General features: G+C 56.2%; 2 protein-coding genes and 1 long non-coding RNA gene across 6 annotated transcripts; 1 reads left to right on the forward strand and 2 right to left on the reverse strand.

Moving 5' to 3' along the window:
* On the reverse strand, positions 122 to 6,211 carry DBP (D-box binding PAR bZIP transcription factor). Of its 2 annotated transcripts, XM_003127286.6 has the most exons (4): positions 5,397 to 6,211; positions 4,117 to 4,527; positions 2,184 to 2,395; positions 122 to 621 (listed from the first exon to the last, which is right to left on the reverse strand). In XM_003127286.6, the coding sequence occupies exons 1-4, from the start codon at positions 5,533 to 5,535 to the stop codon at positions 406 to 408; spliced, it is 978 nt and encodes a 325-aa protein (XP_003127334.2). In that variant the 5' UTR covers positions 5,536 to 6,211; the 3' UTR covers positions 122 to 405. The 2 variants fall into 2 exon arrangements, with proteins under 2 accessions (XP_003127334.2, XP_013854054.1); XM_013998600.2 differs by lacking the exon at positions 5,397 to 6,211 and having other exon boundaries at positions 4,117 to 5,390.
* On the reverse strand, positions 6,350 to 12,524 carry CA11 (carbonic anhydrase 11). Of its 3 annotated transcripts, none has more exons than XM_013998572.2 (9): positions 11,722 to 12,273; positions 11,557 to 11,631; positions 10,694 to 10,836; positions 8,684 to 8,869; positions 8,363 to 8,458; positions 8,162 to 8,234; positions 7,906 to 8,060; positions 7,485 to 7,690; positions 6,350 to 6,686 (listed from the first exon to the last, which is right to left on the reverse strand). In XM_013998572.2, exons 1-9 carry the CDS (start codon positions 11,786 to 11,788, stop codon positions 6,503 to 6,505), a joined length of 1,185 nt encoding a protein of 394 aa, XP_013854026.1. In that variant the 5' UTR covers positions 11,789 to 12,273; the 3' UTR covers positions 6,350 to 6,502.
* Positions 7,273 to 18,812, forward strand: LOC110261016. The gene is made up of 3 exons (XR_002344719.1): positions 7,273 to 7,397; positions 10,021 to 10,140; positions 18,540 to 18,812. It is a non-coding gene; the product is annotated as an uncharacterized LOC110261016 (long non-coding RNA).

Consider the following 19,364-nt stretch of genomic DNA (forward strand, 5'->3'; position numbering starts at 1 on the left):
CTTCCAGCAGCTCCTGCCTTTTATGGACAGAAGCCCAGACCTGCCCATGAACTGCAGCCAGTGTGACCTGCTGGCCTTGAACGGAGGCCAGGGAGTTGCCTCCTCCCCCACGACAGCTGGCTCTAGGGTTCTCAAGATTTATTCAGGATCGTGTTAACGGAGGCGGTGGGAGGATGGGGTCCCCAACGTGCCAGGAGCACACACAGAGGACCCTCCCCGCCCCCGCGAGGGAGGGGGGAGGCTCGCTTTTTCTTAAAAATATAAATGTATTTATCTGCATCATTACGTCCCTGGGGCACCCAGCTGGCCAGCCCGTGGGCCACAGGGCGGGGAGGGAAGAGGGCGTCAGGGCTCAAGTCTGAGCAACAGGGAGGAGAGCTCCACCTGGTGGGGGTGGAGGCGGCCTCACAGGGCTCCGTGCTGGGCCTGGTAGCGGGACAGCACGGCGCGGTAGTGGGACAGCTCCTGGCGCACGGCCACCACCTCCTGCCGCAGCAGGGCATTCTCCTTTTCCAGGAAGGCCGCCCGCACAGATATCTGGTTCTCCTTGAGCCTCCGGGCATCGCGAGACCGCTTGGCTGCCTCGTTATTCTTGTACCGCCGGCTCCAATATTTCTCATCCTGGGAGGGTGGGAAAGCACTGAGGTCCGGAGGGGGGCCCAGCCCCGGCGGGGGAAATGAAGAACAGCTTTGCTCGTTTCTCCAAAGACCCGAACGCATCCAAGAGACCCCTGGGGCTGCTTCTCACCCAGCAATGGGCCTAAAGGATACCAGGTCTCCCCGAGATGGTACCCAAGGGTCTAGTCTTTTAGGGCCTTGTCGCAAAGGAGAGCAGGAGGCCCCCTAGCAATAGCTAAGGCATGAGATGGCCTCTCACCCCAGGCAACTGAGCTTCAGGTGCCCACGGAGCAAAGCAGTCCTAAGCTCTGTTCACTTGACAAATGGCCTGCAATTAGCTCCTGGTTTGCTAAGGGTGCTTGTTCCCTAGCAACAAGGCCTTCAGGGTCTGCGGGCTTCTCCCAACAAAAAGCACTGACCTATACATCACTTTTCCAGAACCTGGTTGCTAAGGAAAGCCTAGGCTTCCTAGTGATGGGGTCCAGTGTCCCCAAAAATCCTTCCAGGGCTAGGACTCTTTGACCGAGTTGCAACGGCAACCTCATCCTTCCTCAGCACACAAAAGTGAGGTCTAAGTGGTCCCAACCGTCACAGCCAGTCTCTGACTTTGAAGAGAGGCCAGGCAGCTGCCCAACAGTCCCTGGCTGCAAAGGGGTCTATCCTGAGAGCTCCCCACATCATTCTGTAGAGAGTTCTCCAGTCCTTCAATAACAAGGCCCATCTAGAGCTCCAAAAGATGCCCATCCAACCCCGTTTCATTAAAGCCTAGTCCCCGCTCACTAAGGTAAATCCAGTCCCTAGCAACAGGGCCCCGTGGCAGGAGAAGCTGCTAGTCTAGATTTGGTTTATAGGCCAGTACTCACTGCTTCAAGTAGTTGTCTTACATAAAAACATGGCAAAGTCTATGAGACAAGCCCAGGCACCTCTTGTTAGAGAAGAGAAGATCCCAGAAGTGGCAAAGGCAGAATGCTAGAGAGATATGGCCACTGAGAATGTGGCCCTGGCTGCTACTGAGAACCTGAGGCCTCTGACCAGTGAGCATTTCAGGCCCAGGAAACTAGGCCTAGAGGGCTGACAAAGTCTTCATCCTAGGCAGATGTAATTGCCCTGAAGGATGTCCCGAATCACAGATTAAACCCCCAGGTCAATTCCAGCCTGCGCAGAAGATGGCTCAGAAGAAACAGGCCGACTGCTCAGAGGAAACAGGCCGATACTGGACTCCTAAAGGATGCTGTCCTTAGTAACTGACGCTGGTAGACCCTGAAGCCTGCCCCACTGACAGTTTTTGGTCCACCTGATAGGGGAAGCTCCAAGCCTGTACAGTCCTTAGTCCAAGCAGGGCTGGCTGCATCTGGGTCCTACACAAATACATTTTCACAAATCTCAAGCCCAAACCTCTGCCCTTGTGCACCCTATGGCCAAAGAGGACTGGTCTTGGCTGTAGGTTAGAAGAACATGAGACCTAACCCCAGTGAGAAATCCAGGTCTGACTGCAAAGAAGTTGCCATCCCTGGCTGTTGGGCTCACCCTTGCCAAGCCTGGGTCCCACACCCAACCCAGCTCACCTTCTGTTCCTCTGGTACCTGGATCTTCCGTGCCTTCTTCATGATTGGCTGGGGCTTAAGTTCCTCCTCTGAGAAGCGATGTCTCCGAGGGTCAAAGGTCTCATGGCCGGGAATGCTTGACAGGGCTAAATCAGCTGGGTCGGGTTCAAAGGTCATCAGCACCTCCACGGTGTCTGGATCCACAGGGCTGGGTGTGTCCCGAGAGGTCAGGCCTTGGAGAAATAGAATGTGCCAACTGAGTGGGTGCATATTCACTACAAGGAAGGCTCTTGTGAGGTCCAACAAAAAAGCCTGCCAGAGATCAACCTTCCCTAAGCCATGAAGATGCTCATAAATCAGGGAACCGGCGTTGTCTTCGTGGCTCAACAGTTAATGAAACCGACCAGAACCCTTGAAGATGCGGGTTCAATCCCCAGACCCCTCAGGGGGTTAAGGATCCCGTGTTGCTGTGGCTGTGGTGTAGCCCAGGAGCTACAGCTCCCATTTGACCCCTAGCCTGGGAACTTCCAATATGCCATGGGTGTGGCCCTAAAAAGCAAAAAAAAAGAAAAACCAAAAATAGAAATCAGGGAACCAACTCCACTTTTACACACAGAAACAGGCACAATCATGCATGCCTTGGCCTAAGTGACGCGGGAACCTGAACTATTGCTTCTAAAACTTCAGGGTCACAGTAGTAGATTCCTATAGGCTAACCCCTCTTAACTGAATATCCAACCAAAGCCTAGATCCCAGGCTGTTCAGGGAAAGGAAATTAAATGCACCGACAAGTTCAAGGTAGCTTCTTAAGAGCTATAGCTGCAAAGTTAGGGACGAGCAGGATAAACTGCTCTAAAGTGCCAGGACGGAGCTTTAAACAGAAGGGCGGTCTGTACCTTTAAGAGCGAGCCAGCCGGGGACAACTGAGGACACGGGTTCAGGGCCGAGTCACGTGCCAGCGCCTGCTTTCCCGCCCCGCCCCCCTTCCGTCCCCCCCCAACCCCGCCTCCACTAGCGCCCTCACGTTCCCCAGTCCCCGCCCCCTCCTGCGTGACCGCGCGTGCGCGCAGCGCGAAGCAAGCAGGCGGGAGGAAAGGACTCACGTGGAGCGGGAATGTGCGGCTGGGAAAGGGAGGGCCCTGGTTGTGCCTGGAGGTCTAGCCAAGAGCAGGTGTGTCCAGGAACCCCCGACCCGAAGTCCGCCCCCTGCAACCCCTTGGTGCCCGAGGGATCACACTTTTCCTTTTGCTCCCTGGGGTCTCTCAGCTCGAACCTCTCAACCTCCAACGATCCAGACCCCTCTGCTCGCCAGGAACACTCGAGAATCGGCTCCCTAGATCTGCTCAGGCACCCAAAGCCTTTGCCACTAGGGTACAGACCCCAAGCCCTTCCTTTCCCAGGAATATAGAAAGCTCGGTCCTTTCCCCAATGGGAAAGATCTCTTCTGAAGGATTCTGGGAACCGGGGCGCGAACCCTTCTCCACAGGGGGGAACCAGGAGCCAGGGCGGCCAGTCCCTCACCCTCTCCCTCTCCATGGTAGGGAGCCTAGGAGTTCCGGTCCTACTCCAACTCCGCCGATTCCGGGCCCAGATTCTGGGGCGCAGTCCACTCCCCAATAAATAACTCCAGTGTTCCGGGGTCCCAGTCTGGACTCCTCGAGTGTCCAGACCCTTTGTCCTTACGTCCCGCGTAAAAGTCTACACACAACCTCTCCACTTTCTGGAATTTGGGATCCTAAGTCCCTCACCTCCTAAGGGTTCAGGAGACCCATTCCCTGATCTATGAGGGGACACAGAATCCGGACTCCTCTCTCGGCATCCCCCGAATAGGGGACCCTAGAAATGGGGCGTGCAACCTCAGTCCCACCTTCCCGACCCCCAGTGTAGCACAGCCCCGCCCCCTGGAGTCCAAGCCCCGCCCAACTAGGGCCCCGCCCCGTCCCCGACGTCGCACCTGCGCGGTGGCCGCCGGCGGCCCCGAGGGCAGCCCGGGCGGGGGCGTGCCCCGGCGAGGAGCGAGGGGAAGCCGACCCGCAGGAACCGGGCCCCGGGGAGGGTGCGGGCGTGCGCACGGGCGAGGGCGCTGGCGACGGGCCGCCGGGGGGCGGCGGGCTGGGAGGGAGCCCGTGCTCCAGCAGGAAGGCGTCCAGGTCCACGTACTCCACGTCGCCGAACGGCAGCGTCCGCTCCCACAGTAGCGGCGCCAACAGACCCGGGCCGGGCACAGCCCCCGGGCGTCCCCGCGGGGACCCGCCGCCCACCACCGCCCCAGCTGAGGCATCCGCCGGACCTGCAGGCTCCAGGCCCGGCCCCGGGACCGTGGCCGCCGGCGGGGCCGCTTTGCGCTCCTTTTCCTTCAGGAGACCTTCGGGGCCAGGGAAAGAGCGGGCAGGGTGGGCAGGAAGAGGGAGATGGAAATGAAGAAGAGTCTCCGAGTGGAGAAAGACAGGAGAAACGAGGGGATAGAGAGCCCCACCGCCGAGGTGAAGAGAAAGAGGGGACAGAAGAGAAGTAGAGGAGAGATCAGAGAGGGTGGGCAAGGGCCCAGAGATAGGAGGGGACAGAGGCTCAGAGAGGGAGAGAGACCCAGAGAGAAAAGACAAGAGACGGGGCGACAGACAGAGAGAGGGACAGAGAGCCAGAAAGAGGGGAGGACATGGATGCAAAGAGAGAGATGGGGACAGAGACCCAAGAAGAGATAGGGACATAGAAGGGGGACAGAAGTTCAAAGAGAGGTAGGTGGAGGGTTGGGCAGGTAAGAGAAAAAATGACAGCTCTGTAATTCTTCTGTAATTAGCCCCCTACCCCCCGCGCACTGTACCCCTTTCTCCTCGATCTCCCCCCCCCGTAAGGGTCAGGAAGGGGTTCTATTTCTGGGGCACATTCCTCGTCCCTAGACTCCATGTGACCCCAGGAGGCTCCGCCCAAGCCCGTGTAACTACCGTGTGAGCATCCGACACACCCCCCTCCCTTCTCCCTCGACCCCAAGAGTCCAAGACTCTCGGAACCACAAGAAACAGGGGGCTGGGGCCTAGAGTCTCGAGTCCTCGGGGTGGACGGGCTTGAAAGCCGGTATTTTTGGGTCCTGGGTGCTGAGGGATCTAGGGGCTTAAACACCTAAGTATTGGGGTAGATAAAGGTTGGAAGGGTGGACTCTGGGCACGTAAGAGGTATCTGTGGACCCTCCCAGCACTGGAGTCCCTAAGAGCTGGGGGGGGGGGGGCTAGAACTCACAGCTGGTTGGCTCTTTGGGCTTGCTGGTCCCCTGCAGAAGGCTCCGCAACCCAAGCAGCGCTCCCCCGCCAGGGGGGGCCCCGGCCGGGCCGCCCAGCAGCAGGGGGGCCGGGGTCCTGTCGCTCACGGGCCGCGCCATCGCCCGGCACCTGCCCGCAGGCTCACGGGCTCATAGAGAGGCGAAGAGCTGGCTTGCCAGTCAGCGGCACACTCCTGTGGTTCAGGCGGGTGTCTGCCCAGGGGCGGGCGAAAGTAGCTTGCAAGCCTCCAGTCTCCAGTCTCCAGAACACTGCAAGTCCTAGGAGCGATGGGGATTTGCAGTCCTCGGTGCAGAAATGTGCAACTCAAGAGGGTCCCAGGAGACCATACAGTCTGGGTGAGGGAGTGATCAAATCAGGCGGCCAGCTCTTTGCAACCGAGGGCTCAAGGGGACACAAGGCGCTCCTACAAGGTGGGCGAGCCTGGCTCTTGCAAAATCTGCAGCTCTCTCTAAGGAAGGAGCTTTGCAATCTGCACCAAGAGGTGTGCGCGGAGGGGCGGGGGAGAGGGCAGGAGGAGGCGGCTGCCTTGAGGCGTGGCCAAAGCAAACTTCTTTCGCGGAAAAAAAAAAAAAAAAGCCAAACCAAAACACCCGACGCCACAGCGCGCACCCCTCCTCTTGGCCCCGCCGGACTCTCAGGCCTTGCACCCCAGCCGCGTGCCTCCCTCCCGCTGAAAGCGCAGGCCAATCGCGTCTCGACCCCTCGAGACCCACAGCCAATGGGACTCCTGGATCTGCCGAGGCCTGGAGTGCGCGAGCAAGGGGCTCAGTGAGTGAAGTTACCTTGCCATTTGGAGGGAGGCGGGACCCTGACCTACATTTGCCCAATGGGAGACGGCTCTGGGGGCGGGACCGTGACCCAGTTCAGGCCAATGAGGCAGGCGGGAGGGGGAAGCACATGGCTCTGCGCGTGCTGCCTGACTGGGAGGGTGGGTGAGAGGGTGGGGGGCGCGGGAGAAGAGCCATACAGGAGCCACAAATCCTAATGATTGTTTTGGAAAAAGGAAGCCAAAAACCCGAGTAGTGGGGTTTAGGAAGTGGGAGATTGGTTTCTAGAAGAAGGCTGCTATTCTTTAATATCCAAATGCTTCCCCGCCGCGCCTAGAATCAGACCACTGAGATACAGGAAGTATTCTGTCCCTTTAATAGCTTTGTTTTGGGGGTGACTCCCCTCCCTCTGTGGGGAGGCTTGGGCAAGGCAGGCGCAATCCTCGATGGGGAGTCTCAGCGACCGTGGGGGGCACCATCCACTGTAAGACGAAACCGGTGGGGGGCGTTAGTTTAGGGCCTGATAGGATGCACCGGGTAGGGGGCGTGCAGGGGCGTGCAGGAGGCGGGGTAGCGGTGCTGGGCTGCGCCGGGCCATACCACAGGCAGGCTGCGAAGGGGAAACTGGAATGTACCAGCTTGAGAAGCTAGGGGAAAAGGACAGATTGCGAACTGGCAGTGGGCTGAACCATAGGGAGGCAGCAGGAGGGTGGCACAGGGACGTCCAGTTTCAGCATCAGGCTGAACTACGCGACGGTATTCACGGGGAGGCCTAGGCTATACCATGTTGGGAAGCCAGAGAGGTGGATGTCAGATCACTGGACTGAACCAAGAGGAGGCAGTAGAAGGGGAAGGGGATTGTACCATGTTGTTTTTCAGTGAAGGGGGTGTCAGACTTTGGACCAGCGTAGGGTTGTACCACATGGAAAGAGGGGAAAGGTTTCGGGCGATACCATTTCAGAAAGCCTTAACAAGAGCCACGGTCCAGTAGTTGATCGTACCCCCATGGAAGCAAGGGGGTTCGGGTTATACACCAAGTTGCAAGTCGCAAGCAGTGAGGAGGAAAGACAAATCATGGACCAGCAATGGTCTATGACGGAGAGGTGGGCTGTACCACGTTGACACAAATGGAGAAGGGAGAAAGAGCGAGTGAGAGCTCAGGAGGCTGGATCACACAGAAGCAGCAAAGAAGGGTAGGACTGTATCATATTGAGACACCAAGGGGAGACAGACACATAGGCGGGTTAGACCAAGACGAGGGGGTGCATACTGGATCATACCATGCAGGCGGTAGTTGGGGCCTCGGCAGCGCCTCTCGGGGTGCCTGGGGTCCCTGTTGCCCCTCAAGGCCCTGTGGGCCAAGGGCTGCAGGGGCCGGCCGTTCCCACTGAGGCTCTGGAAGATCTGGGACGGAGGATTCTGGCTCAGGAGTCTCAGGGAGTGCATCTGCCAAGGAGGGCGAGGGAGGGTGGGAACCTGGAAGTGACTAATGAATGGCCCTGCTGGCATCACAGAAAACCCCCCGCTCCTGGGAGCAGGTGGGCGGGGTCTTGCTCAGCCCCACCCCACCCTCCACCAAGGATTGCCAGACCCTCAGTCCCCTCCAGTTCTCTGTCCCCGATGGGAGGTGAAGCGAGGGGACACCCAGGCCAAGGAAGGGGCTGGGGGTGGCAGGGAGGGGGAATGAGCTGACAGGGTCACCTGGAGGGAGGTGATATTGAGGGCCCTGTCAATGAGGATCCAGGTAACAGTCTCCGAGCAGGGTGGGGTGCTGAGAGAGCCCTGATAGGTGATGAAGCCAAAGGATTCGGGGAATAGGAGCTCCAGGCTCAGGTCTTGAAGAAAGTAGGCATCATCTGCAGGAATATGAGGCGGGTGTGAAGAGCGGTGCCCCTGGAGAACGGCCCCTTGTGCACCCCCGCCCGCACCCCCCACCCCCCAGTGCCCAGGGACTTACTCTTGTAGGAGATGCGGGTGATGGTGTCACGGTTAAGGAGGCGGCTGAGGAATGGGTTTGAGTTACCAGCCACCTGTGCGGAGGTAAGAGGTGAAGCGACAGGCACCCAGAATCCCTTCCTCCCCTAGGGACCCCAGCTCCCCTCTTCAGAGACCCCAGGTTCCAGCCCCTCCCTCCCTCCAGAGTCTTGCCTGGGCTCACATTGACAAAGAGACTGAGAATGGCCAGGCCATTGGGGCCCCGGGAGGCGGCACTGAGGTTCCCGTAGAGCTCTTGGTTGAAGTGGATTAGCTGCACCTGGGAGGGGAGCACAGAGAGTGGGGTCCCCCAGCAGAAGGGGAGGAGAGAGCGGGTACAGCTCTGGTCCTTTGGGGTCCCAAGTCTGGTTCAGTATGAGTGCCCGGGGGGTGGGGGGGAATGCTGTGGAGGAGGATGGGGTGAGGCAGGAAGAGGAAGGGGGAGGGGAGAAGAACTGGGTTGACTCAGGGCGAAGGTCGGGGGTCAGAGGTTAGCGGCCACCACCTCAGCAGAGAACCCCTGGTGATTGATCTGGTGTTCCGAGCCAGCTCCGTCACGTGCTCCAAATAGCAGCCGCAGTTCGCTGAGCCGGTGGCTATAAAGGAGGGGCCCCCCTGACACATTGACCACGGGCCGGGGCGCAGGCAGGAAGGAGACGTGTCGACCAGTATTGTACAGGGTGCCCCGGAGCTGTGGGAGAGGTGGAGGTGTCATGGGGCTGCAGAGAGAAGTCCTTTTCCCTACACCTCCTCTCCCCTCTGCCAGCAACCCATTCGTCCTTCAGCATAGTTTGAACACCAGCCACTTTCCAGGCTCGGTGCTGGTCCATGGTAGGTGCCCAATATCAGCGACCTTATTTCATTAACAAATATTTATGGAGCTGCCGTAAGGTACCATGGATGTCAGGAACAGAGCAATGAACAAGAAAACAAAAGTCCTGGGCCTCATGGAACTGTTGCAATGGAGGGAGAGAGACAAAAAATATTGAATCATAGGGAGTTCCCTGGTGGCCTAGCAGGTTAAGCATCTGGGGTTTTCATTGCTATAGTTCTGATTCGATCCCTGGCCTGGGAACTTCCACATGTTGGGGGTATGGCCAAAAAAATACTGAATCATATGCTTAATTAATTACCTCCCCTGCTCCTGCTGGGGAGAGCATTCTAGATTGGGGGGGGTAGGATGTCAGGAAAGACTTCCAAGAGAAAGTGACATTTGAACAGACCTGAAGGATAAGGAGGAGTTCATTGCAAGGAGCAGGGAGAAGGGCATTCCAGAGGAGGGAACAGCAAGTGCAAAGGCCCTGAGGTAGCCTATTTTAGAAGCCAGTGGGAGGTGTTCCCATCATGGCGCAGCAGAAACGAATCCGACTAGGAACCATGAGGTTGTAGGTTCCGTCCCTGGCCTTGCTCAGTGGGTTAAGGATCGGCATTGCCGTGAGCTGTGGTGTAGGTAATGGATGAGGCTTGGATCTGGTGTTGCTGTGGCTGTGCTGTAGGTTGGCAGCTGTAGCTCCGATTAGACCCCTAGCCTGGCAACCTCCATATGCCGCGAGTGCGGCCCCAAAAAGCCAAAAAAAAAAGAAGAAGAAGCCAGTGGGACCAGAGCCCAGTGAGCAAAGGAGAGGGTGGTGATGGGAGCCAGATGGTGCAGGGCCTTGTGGGCAACAATGGGGCACTTTGTATTTTTATTTCAATAATTGAATATATATATAACACATTTGGCACAGTGCGGGGTACACGGTAAATGCTGTATAAGTGTTTGCTGTTACGACTTATCCTAATAGAAGGATTTTGAGCCCGAGAGTGGTATGATCCAGTTTGTGTTTTTAAACATCTCTCTAGCTGTGGGATGGAGAATGGATTGCAGGAGGCAGAGAAGCAGGCCAGCAGGGATTCTATGGCATCAATCCAGGTGCAAGATGATGGCAGTGGAGAGACCAGAAGTGAAATGCTATTTAGCAGGTAGGCTAGAAAGGGCACCGGTAGCAAGTGGGAGTGAGGGAGGAAATGGGAGGGGGAAGAGCTCGGAGACTTGGCTGGGGCCACTGAGTGAAGGGTGGTGCCAGCTCTTATAAGAAACAGTATTGCAGTGGAGGGAAGAGCATGGATTCTGGGACCACACTGCCTAGGTCTGAATCCCAGCCTTGGCACTCTCTAGCTGTGTGACCTCAGGCAAGTGACTTCACCTCTCTGTGCCTCAGTTTCTGCATCCCTAAAATAAGAATAACAATAGCATCTATTTCATGGAGTTGTGAAGATGAGACGATTTATCAGGTTCGAAAACAGTGCCTGGCACGGGAGATGGTCTGTCTTACCATTGCTTCCAAGAGATGGAAAGACTAGGAGGCCATGTTTGGAGAGGGAAGAATCAGGGATCCATTTAAGGGTGGACAGCGCCTCCTCTCTGCTCAGTGTAGGGCTCCTTCCCCCAGGCTAGCCTCCCAGCTCATGCCCCACCCCCGACCCCAACTCAAGCCCAGTGGGGTTTGGTAACCCCTCCCAACAGGCCACTTACCTTCTCTCCCCCAGTGCTGAGTCTCAGTGGGGGCAGAAAGGGGTCGTAAAGGACCCTCTTCAGCTCCACATCCACAGGGCTCTGCCGCTTCCCCACAGCACACAGACTCCAGGCTGCGTTCACCAGGCCCCAGAAGGGAGGCCCTGGGAGCAGAGGTGGGGCAGGGAGGAAAGGGAGTCAGAAGTAGGGACTAGATCTCAGTGCTGGGATCTGCTGGGAAGGCTGTGGTTTCCTGACTTTGAGGGAGGAGGTGGCTGAAATGCAGAGTCCTGGGTCCTAGAAGACTCTTAGAGGAGTTTCCTATACCGCCCCCCTACCCCCAACACCTCCAAGCCTCTCTTTGATCAAACCTATCATCAATGGTCTTTGGGGAAGAAACTACAACTCCCAGCAGTCTGTGAGGTGGCCAGCCTACCCATCCCCTGCCTGCTTGCCCCAGAGCCCATGGGAGTTGTAGTTCTTCAGTCTCCCTTATCCCACAGCTGGTTGATGAATGTACTGGGGAGAAGGAGTTGCAAGAGAGGGCTGGACCAGGTGGAGAACCGGGCCCCGAACCTCTGGTTCTCAGTACGAGCCAGGACCTACCTGGTCTTTCCCAGCAAGCACACACACACTCTTCCACCCCCACACTCCCTTGCCTTCCACTCACTCCCACTCCCGACTCGAAATGCGCATGTATAATGTCCCATGCTGAGCCACCCGGGGTCAGAGGCTGGGCCTCCGGAGGGAGGAAGGAAGGGGCTAGGACTCCTGGGTCCTGGGGATGGGGGGGGGGGCGGGGGGGGGCAGGGGAGGAGCGGACTCCGGGGTCTCAGGAGGAAAGCCTGGCTGCCCAGACGCCTGGGTCCCCGCCCTGGCTGCACCTGGCACGAAGTTTCCCTGGAGATTATCCTTGTAGCTCCACCAGTCCTCTGGGTCAGGTGCGGGTCCGATGTGAGCTGGGGAGACAGCGGCTTGAAACCCTCTCCTGGACACCCCACCCCCACCCCTCCCTGAGGGGCTCCTGCCCCGACCCCCCCAGGCCTTACCTGCCGCCCCCAGTACTGCCCAGAGTACCAGCGCTCGAGGGGCGCTCAGACGAGCTGCACCCCCCATCCCGGGGAAGCCTCGGGGCGACCCCTATCCCAATGCCCTGACCCCCAACCCCCCAGCTCCTTCCCTTCTCTGTGGAACCCCGACCCCCCAAGGACTTGCAGCCTTCCTCTCCTCCACACGGGGAGCCCCAGTTCCCAATTTCTGAGGCAGCCGGGGACTGAGACCCCCCTACCCCACCCACTCCCCTGCTCCTTCTCGGCGTGTCTCCTTCCTCGCCTCTCTCCCCAAGCCCTCGAGTCTCCCTCTGTCTCCCGGTCTTCCTACTCCTCTCCTCTGCCTTCTGCTTTTCCCTCGGGTTACCCCTGGGCTTCTAACCCACACCCCCCTCTTCGCTCTCTTTTCATTAAGCTCTCCCCAGCCTCCTAACTCCATGTCTCCATCCTGCTTCTCTCACCTCCTCCTCCTCCCTCTCTCCCTCCTCTGCTCCTGCCTCTTCCTTCTCCCCTTCTTCTCCTCCTCACTCTCTCCCTCTCGGCCTCCCGCTGCCCCCTCTCTCTCTCCCCCCACCTCCTCCTCTCCTGCCTCTTCTGTTTCTCTGTCTCGCTCTTCTCCCTCCCCCCCTTCTCTCTCTTGCTGTTATTTAATTTTTCTGTTGGGGGGGGCTCTCACAGCAGCGAGCACCCCTCCCTGGGCTGGTGTGTGTGGGTGGTGGTGGAGGGAGTACTCCCAGGGGCAGGATAGAGAGGTTGTTGGGGGGGGGGACTCGTCCCCAGCTCCCAGCCGCGCTGGGGCCACGGGGGCGGGGGTGGCCCGGACACCTGGGGCCCAAGAGCTGGCAGTTTCCATCCTCCGCAGAAGGGGGAAGGGGGGGGCCCTTAAGGTGGAGCTGGGAGAGTCCTCGGGTGTCTCCACGCTCAGGGCCACTGGCCCTGAAGGATCCGGGATCCCCCAGCTCGCAGGGACCCAGGTGCGAGCCTGCACAGCGCCTGCAGCCCCCCGCCGGATGCATCACCCAAGCCTCCACCAGGGGCTCCCTTAACCCGGCTAGGGGATCCCCTGGGAGACCGGAGTGCGGTGTGGGCCGCTGACCAGGAGGGGGAGGCAGAGACTTGGAGAGAGAGTGGGGGAGCGGGAGGAGGCAGGAGGAGGAGCCGGGGAGGCTGAGGCAAGAGAGCAGAGGTGAGGTCAGGGAGCTGCGGAGGCTTGAGGAGGAAGAGGAGCCTGAGATGGGGAGATTTGGCAGGAGACGCAGGGTAGAAAATAAACAGGCAGGGAGGTGGGGGCAGCCGCGGGAGACCAGAGAGAGGGGGAAAGAGAGAGAGAGAAAGAGAGAGAGAGACCTGGGACATACAGTGAATGCAAGAGATGCAGAAACTGATAAGATACACAGAGACAGAGACCCCCAGAATGACAGGGGGGAAAAAAATACAGAATGAGACAGATAACAGGTGGAGGCAGAGAAAGATACAGACACACACACTTAGAGATAGAAGCAGAGAGATGCACACTGCAGGTTAGAGATGGAAGAGCAAGATGCCAGGCCCAAGGTGGGTGGGGAGGGGCAGAAACAGAAAAAGATCTCAAGACAGAGGAGTTCCGGTCATGCCTCAGTGGTTAATGCACCCGACTAGTATCCATGAGGACATGGGTTCAATCCCTGGCCTCGCTCCATGGGTTAAGGATCCAGTGTTGCCTGAGCTGTGGTGTAGGTTGCAGACGCGGCTCGGATCCCGTGTTGCTGTGACTGTGGTGTAGTCCAGTGGCTATATCTCTGATTAGACCCTTCGCCTGGGAACTTCCAAATGCCGCAGGTGTGGCCGCAAAAAGACAAAAAAAAAAAAAAAAAAAAAGAAAGAAAGAAAGAAAGAAAGAAAGAAAGAAAGAAAAGAATCCGTCTGCAGGAGTGCCCTTGCGGCTCATCGGGTTAGGGACCCAGCATTGTCACTGGCAGCTCAGGTCACTGTTGTGGTGCAGTTTCAATCCCTGGCCCAAGAACTTTCATATGTTGCAGATGCAGCTAAAAAATAAATAAATAAATAAGGCAGAAGAAGAATCTGACTACAGTGGCTCGAGTCACCTGCTGTGGAGTTTCAGGTTTGATCCTGGCCCAGCACAGTGGGATAAGGATGTGGCATTGTTGCAGTGGAGACATACATAAGTCACAGCTCCAGCTGAGATTTAATCCCTGGCCTGGAAACTTCCATACACTGTGAGTCAGCCATAAAAAAAGAGAGAGCTTGACATAGAAACACTCACCTAGAGCAAGAGGCAGAGAGAGTGAGTTCCTGTTGTGGCTCAGTAGTTAACAAGCCTGACTAGTATCCATGGAGATGCAGGTTCGATCCCTGGTCTCGATTAGTGGGTTAAGGATCCAGCATTGCTGTGAGCAGCTGTGGCGTAGGTCGCAGACGCAGCTCTGATCCCGCATTGCTGTGGCTGTAGCGTAGCTGGGCGGCTACAGCTCCTATTCGACCCCTAGGCTGGGAACCTCCTTTTACCGTGGGTGCGGCCCTAAAAAGACCAAAAAAAAAAAAAAAAAAAAAAAAAAAAAAAAGAGGCAGAGAGAGGAGGAAACAGAGAAAGAAGCTGGCATGTGCCCATAGAGGCACTCATAAAGGAAGAGGTATCAACAGAGACCAACTAATGGACAGAGACAGACCCAGATGGGGGAGAGAGACCCAGAGATAGATCTGCCGACATAAAGGGAGAGACTAAAGCATCAGAAAGCAGAGCCTTCAGAGACAGAGAGGTGGCAGTGCACGTTCAAGCACCCGTGATGGAAGGAGACAGAGACACTCAGGAGACTCAAAACTGGAGCGACACAGGAGTTCCCACTGTGGCGCAGCAGAAAGGAATCCGCCTAGTAACCACAAGGTTGTGGGTTCAATCCCTGGCCTCGCTCAGTGGGTTCAGGATCCAGGTTGGCGTGAGCTGTGGTGTAGGTTGCAGACACGGCTCAGATCTGGTGTGGCTGTGGCTGTGGTATAGGCCGGCAGCTGTAGCTCTGATGCAGCCCGTAGCCTGGGAACCTCCACATGCTGCAGATGTGGCCCTAAAAAGCAAAACAAACAAACAAACAAACAAACAAACAAAAAAAACAGAAAACACAAGAAAGGTAGTATTCAGGAGTTCCTGTAGTGGTGCAGCGGTTAATGAATCCAATGAGGAACCATGAGGTTGCGGGTTCAATCCCTGGCCTTGTTCAGTGGGTTAAGGATCCAGGCGTTGCCGTGAGCTGTGGTGTAGGTTGCAGACACGGCTCGGATCCCGCATTGCTGTGACTCTGGTGTAGGCTGGCGGCTCCGATTCTACCCCTAGCCTGGGAACCTCCATATGCCACGGGAAGCAGCCCTAGAAAAGGCAAAAAGACAAAAAAAAAAAAAAAGAAAAGAAAAGAAAAAAGAAAAAAGAAAGGTATGTATTCATTACCCATTGTCACAAAACAAATTACCCTAAAACTTAGTGGTTTCAAACAACACTTATCGTCTCACAGTTTCTGAGGGGTAAGTCTTTTGGAGCTGTTTAGGTGGTCGGCTCTGGCTCAGATTATAACAGAAAACTCAGAGTCTCTCATGTGGGTGCAGTAAGCTATTGGTCAGGGCTGCAGTCATCTGAAGGCTTGACTGAGGCTGGAACACTGCTTCCAAGCTCACCTGCATGGCACTTGGCCAGAGGCCTCAGCTCTTACTGGCTGAGCCTCTCCATACGACAGCTTGGGTGTCCTCACAGCATGGCTGCTGGCTTCCCTCTCAGAGCAAGTGACTGGGGGGTCCGGAGGGGGAGAGGAAATTAGGAGACTCAGTCTGTGTCTTTGTTTTGTTTTAGCGTTTGGGGGGGGAGCTTTTTTTAGGGCTGCACCTTCGGCATATGGAAATTCCCAGGCTAGGGGTCGAATCAGAGCTGCAGCTGCCAGCCTACGCCACAGCCACAGCCAGCAACACGGGATCAAAGCTGCATCTGTGACCTATACCGCATCTTGCGGCAACACTGGGATCCTTAACCCACTGAGCGAGGCCAGGGATCAAACTGCATCTTCATGGATACTAGTCGGGTTCCTAACCCGCTGAGCCACAGCAGGAGCTCCAAGAACAGTGTCTTTTTCTATCTAATCTCTAAAGTCACACACCATCACTTCCACTTTATTCTGTTCATTGGAGGTGAGTTGCTAAGTCTAGCCCACACTCAAAGGGAAAGACATTAGGCTCCTCCTCTTGAACAGAAGAGAATCAAAGCATAGGGCTGTTTTTTTTGTTCTTTGTTTTTTTGTTTTTTTGGGTTTTTTTGGGGGGGCATATGGAGTTCCTGGGCCAGGAATCAGATCTGAGCCAAAGTTGTGACTTAATCTACAACTGCCTCAATGCCAGATCCTTAACCCACTGTGCCCAGCCGGATCAAACCTGCATCTCAGCGCTTCCAAGACACCACTGATCCTATTGTGCCACAGCGGGAACTCCAATGTGGACGTACTATTTTTGGTTGTGCCCACGGCATTTGGAATGTCCCATGCCAGAGATTGAACCCATACCACAGCAGTGACAATGCCCGATCTTTAACCCACTAGGGCCCCCATGGGACTCCGAGTGGTATTTTTTTGTTTTTTCCTTTTTAGGGCTGCACCTGCAGCATATGGAAGTTCCCAGACTCAGGGTCGAATCTGAGCTGCAGCTGCCAGTCTGAGCCACAGCCACGGCAATGCCAGATCTGAGCAGAGTCAGAGCCTATGCCTCAGCTTGTGACAATGCCGAGGCTAGGGATCTTCGAACCCAAATCCTTATGGATACTAGTCGGGTTCTTAACCCACTGAGCCACAGTGGTAATTTTTTACAGCAGCTGCCGCAGGGGTGGGGGGAGATGATGAAAAAAACATGGAACTCTCCAGAGGGAGAGCCGGTGAAGGAGCCAGAGATCCACAGAGGGAGAGAAGCCAGACCAACACTGCAGGCAGAGTGGGCTCTCCCTACGCTTTGGCTCTCCTTGTTCCGGAATCCCACCCTCACCTTTAGGCTGGGTTTGTGCCTGCTGTGGACCTTCCCAATGCCTGTGCCACCTCCAGTAGAGCACAGATCTCCTTAGGAGAAGGACTATGTCCCTGTGTGCCCTCCCTCAAGGGCCCAGGCCTGACCCACCTCTGGGTCCCCAGCATCACCCTGCGTAAAGGACATGGGTGGTCCTCAGGAGAGAAATCGGTCATGCTTGAATGAGCCGATGCTCCTGATGTCTCTCCCTAGATATTCCAGCCCCTCCTGTCTGCCTGGGAGATACTTGGATTTCCTTCAAGGCCCAGGGTGGGCCTCACCTCCTCCAGGAAGTCTTCCCTGACCTCCCAGGCTGGGCCCCTGCTGCCTCCACGATACACATCACAGCAATGTGACTCTTCCCTCCCCTACCCCACCGTCCCAGACTGGGAGCACCCCCCCAACTGCCGGGCACGTCCAGGGAGTGACTGAGGTCTTGGACCCAGCATTTCCCAGGGGGAACTCAGGAGACAGGCTGTGTGAAAGCTTAAGTGGGGCAACTCCCTGGTGGTCCCTGGGCATTCAGTGCTTTCACCGCCATGGCCCAGGTTCAGGGTTCAATCCTGAATGCGATTGTATTCATTCACGTAAGAAACAAAGAATAGGTGAATGAATGAAGTCACATTCAGAAATGGGTATGAAAAAGGTTTTCTTTGCTTTGCTTTTTAGGGTTGCACCTGCAGCATATGAAGATTCCCAGGCCGGGGGGCGAATCAGAGCTGCAGCTACCAGTCTGTGCCACAGGCGTAGCAACGCAGGATCCGAACTGTGTCTGCACTCTACACCACAGCTCATGGCAACCGTGGATCCTTAACCCACTGAGCAAGGCCAGGGATCGAACCCACGTCCTCATGGATATTAATCGGGTTTGTTACTGCTGCACCACCACGGGACCTCCCTAACTGGGCCTTTCTTTTTTTTTTTTTAATGCTGCAGAAGTTCCCTGGCCAGGGATTGAACCCGCATTGCAGCAGTGACAACACCAGATCCTTAACTGCTAGGCCCCAGGGAACTCCTAACTGGGTGGCAACGCCATACCCTTAACACACGGGGCCAGGTCAGGGACTGAACCTGCCTCCTCCCAGAGACAACATCAAGTCCTTAAACCGCGGAGCCACAAGGGAACTTCCTAACTGGGCCTTTCTTTCTGCCTCCTCTGCTGGGCAAATTCCTAGTCCTTATGCACATCAGGAGCCTGCTTTTCCAGGAAGCCGTTGGCGACGCTGAGTTGGGCAGGGGCCTCTCACGAGTTCTGGAAGCCACCTGTGCTGGCTGCATTATAGCACGAAGACAGCCTGGGCTCGATGCCCACGGGCGGGAGGGAATGGCCAGGCCGGAGGTGGGTCCCAGATGTGGATTTCATGCCTATTCGTCACGGGCGCTGGGAACAAAGTTTGGGTCATAAGGAACATATGGGGCTTGCCCTCCTCCTCACTTTCATCTCCCACCTCCCCTCCCCCGGGGGGGGGAGGCAGCCGGGCCAGGACTCTCCAGGTCTGGGTGGTTCCCACAGCCCCGCTTGGCTGCCTCACCCCTCCCTCCCTGCTCTCAACTCCCACTCCCCCAGGGAGCCCAGCCACATCCTCCAGGTCTGTGTTGTCGCCACCTTCTCGGTTTGCCTCTCCTGGGGGATATGTGGCCGCCAGGCATTTAAATAATAAAACAGACCCCAAGGGCTCTTACTCTATGCCAGGCACTGTCCTGAGCCCATTACATACACGAACTAATTCATCTCATCCTCCTAATATGCCCTGTGGGTTACTTCCTCTTATCATGTCACTATCTCCATTTTACAGATGGGAAAACAGGGACAGAGAGGAATTTGAACTCAGGAGGTCTGGCTTCATGAAACTGACCCCTAGAGTGGCGCCATCTGATAGAAGTTTCTGCGATGATGGATATGTTCTGCCTGATACACTAACCACCCATGTGGCTACTGGTTGGATAAGCTCAGCTGGGGAGAACTAAGTTTGAATGCCAGCTACCTGCTGTGTGACGGTTGCTAAGTCTCTCACCTCTGTTAGTTCCTTTATGGAAGAAGTGGTTAAAAAGATTCCAACCAAACCCAAGCATGTGTCGGTTTGAATCCCTACCCCCATATCAAGGTGAAGTCCTCTTAGGAACCTCAATTTCTTCATCTGTATAATGGATATAATGATAGCCCACTTGTTCAGCATTTTTACTTTTTACTTTTTTTTGTTTGTCTTTGTCCTTTTAGGGCCGCACCCACGGCATGTGGAGGTTCCCAGGCTAGGGGTCGAATCGGAGCTACAGGTGCCGGCCTACGCCACAGCCACAGCAACACCAGATCTGAGCTGCACCTTCAACCTACACTACAGCTCAGGGCAACACCCGGATCCTTAACCCACTGAGCGAGGCCAGGGATCGAACCCGAAACTTCATGGTTCCTAGTCGGACTCGTTGCCACTGCACCACAACAGGAACTCCTCATACACCTGTCTAAATGCAGGGGAAACAAAAATCTCTGCTTCCACGGAGCTCACATTCCAGTGGAAGAGACAGACATAGTAAACAAATAGATGAATATTTAATATATCAGGTGCTAAAAAGCTATGTGCCAAAAAGGCAGGGAGTTCCTGTTGTGGTGCAGCAGAAATTAA

The sequence above is a fragment of the Sus scrofa genome, chromosome 6 (genome assembly GCF_000003025.6).
Source record: "Sus scrofa isolate TJ Tabasco breed Duroc chromosome 6, Sscrofa11.1, whole genome shotgun sequence".
Classification (NCBI taxonomy): Eukaryota; Metazoa; Chordata; class Mammalia; order Artiodactyla; family Suidae; genus Sus; species Sus scrofa.

What these genes read in the sequence shown, in the direction of transcription:
- CA11 (XM_013998572.2), bottom strand. Translation starts at nt 11,788, where the DNA reads ATGGGGGGTGCAGCTCGTCTGAGCGCCCCTCGAGCGCTGGTACTCTGG. An exon ending in GGCAGTACTGGGGGCGGCAG is followed by an intron (nt 11,632 to 11,721) that starts GTAAGGCCTGGG and finishes CTGTCTCCCCAG; the next exon opens with CTCACATCGGACCCGCACCT. An exon ending in CACCCGCATCTCCTACAAGA is followed by an intron (nt 8,061 to 8,161) that starts GTAAGTCCCTGG and finishes ATATTCCTGCAG; the next exon opens with ATGATGCCTACTTTCTTCAA.
- DBP (XM_013998600.2), bottom strand. Translation starts at nt 4,870, where the DNA reads ATGTCCCTATCTCTTCTTGGGTCTCTGTCCCCATCTCTCTCTTTGCAT. An exon ending in CGCCGGCGGCCACCGCGCAG is followed by an intron (nt 2,396 to 4,116) that starts GTGCGACGTCGG and finishes TATTTCTCCAAG; the next exon opens with GCCTGACCTCTCGGGACACA. An exon ending in AGGTACCAGAGGAACAGAAG is followed by an intron (nt 622 to 2,183) that starts GTGAGCTGGGTT and finishes CCACCCTCCCAG; the next exon opens with GATGAGAAATATTGGAGCCG.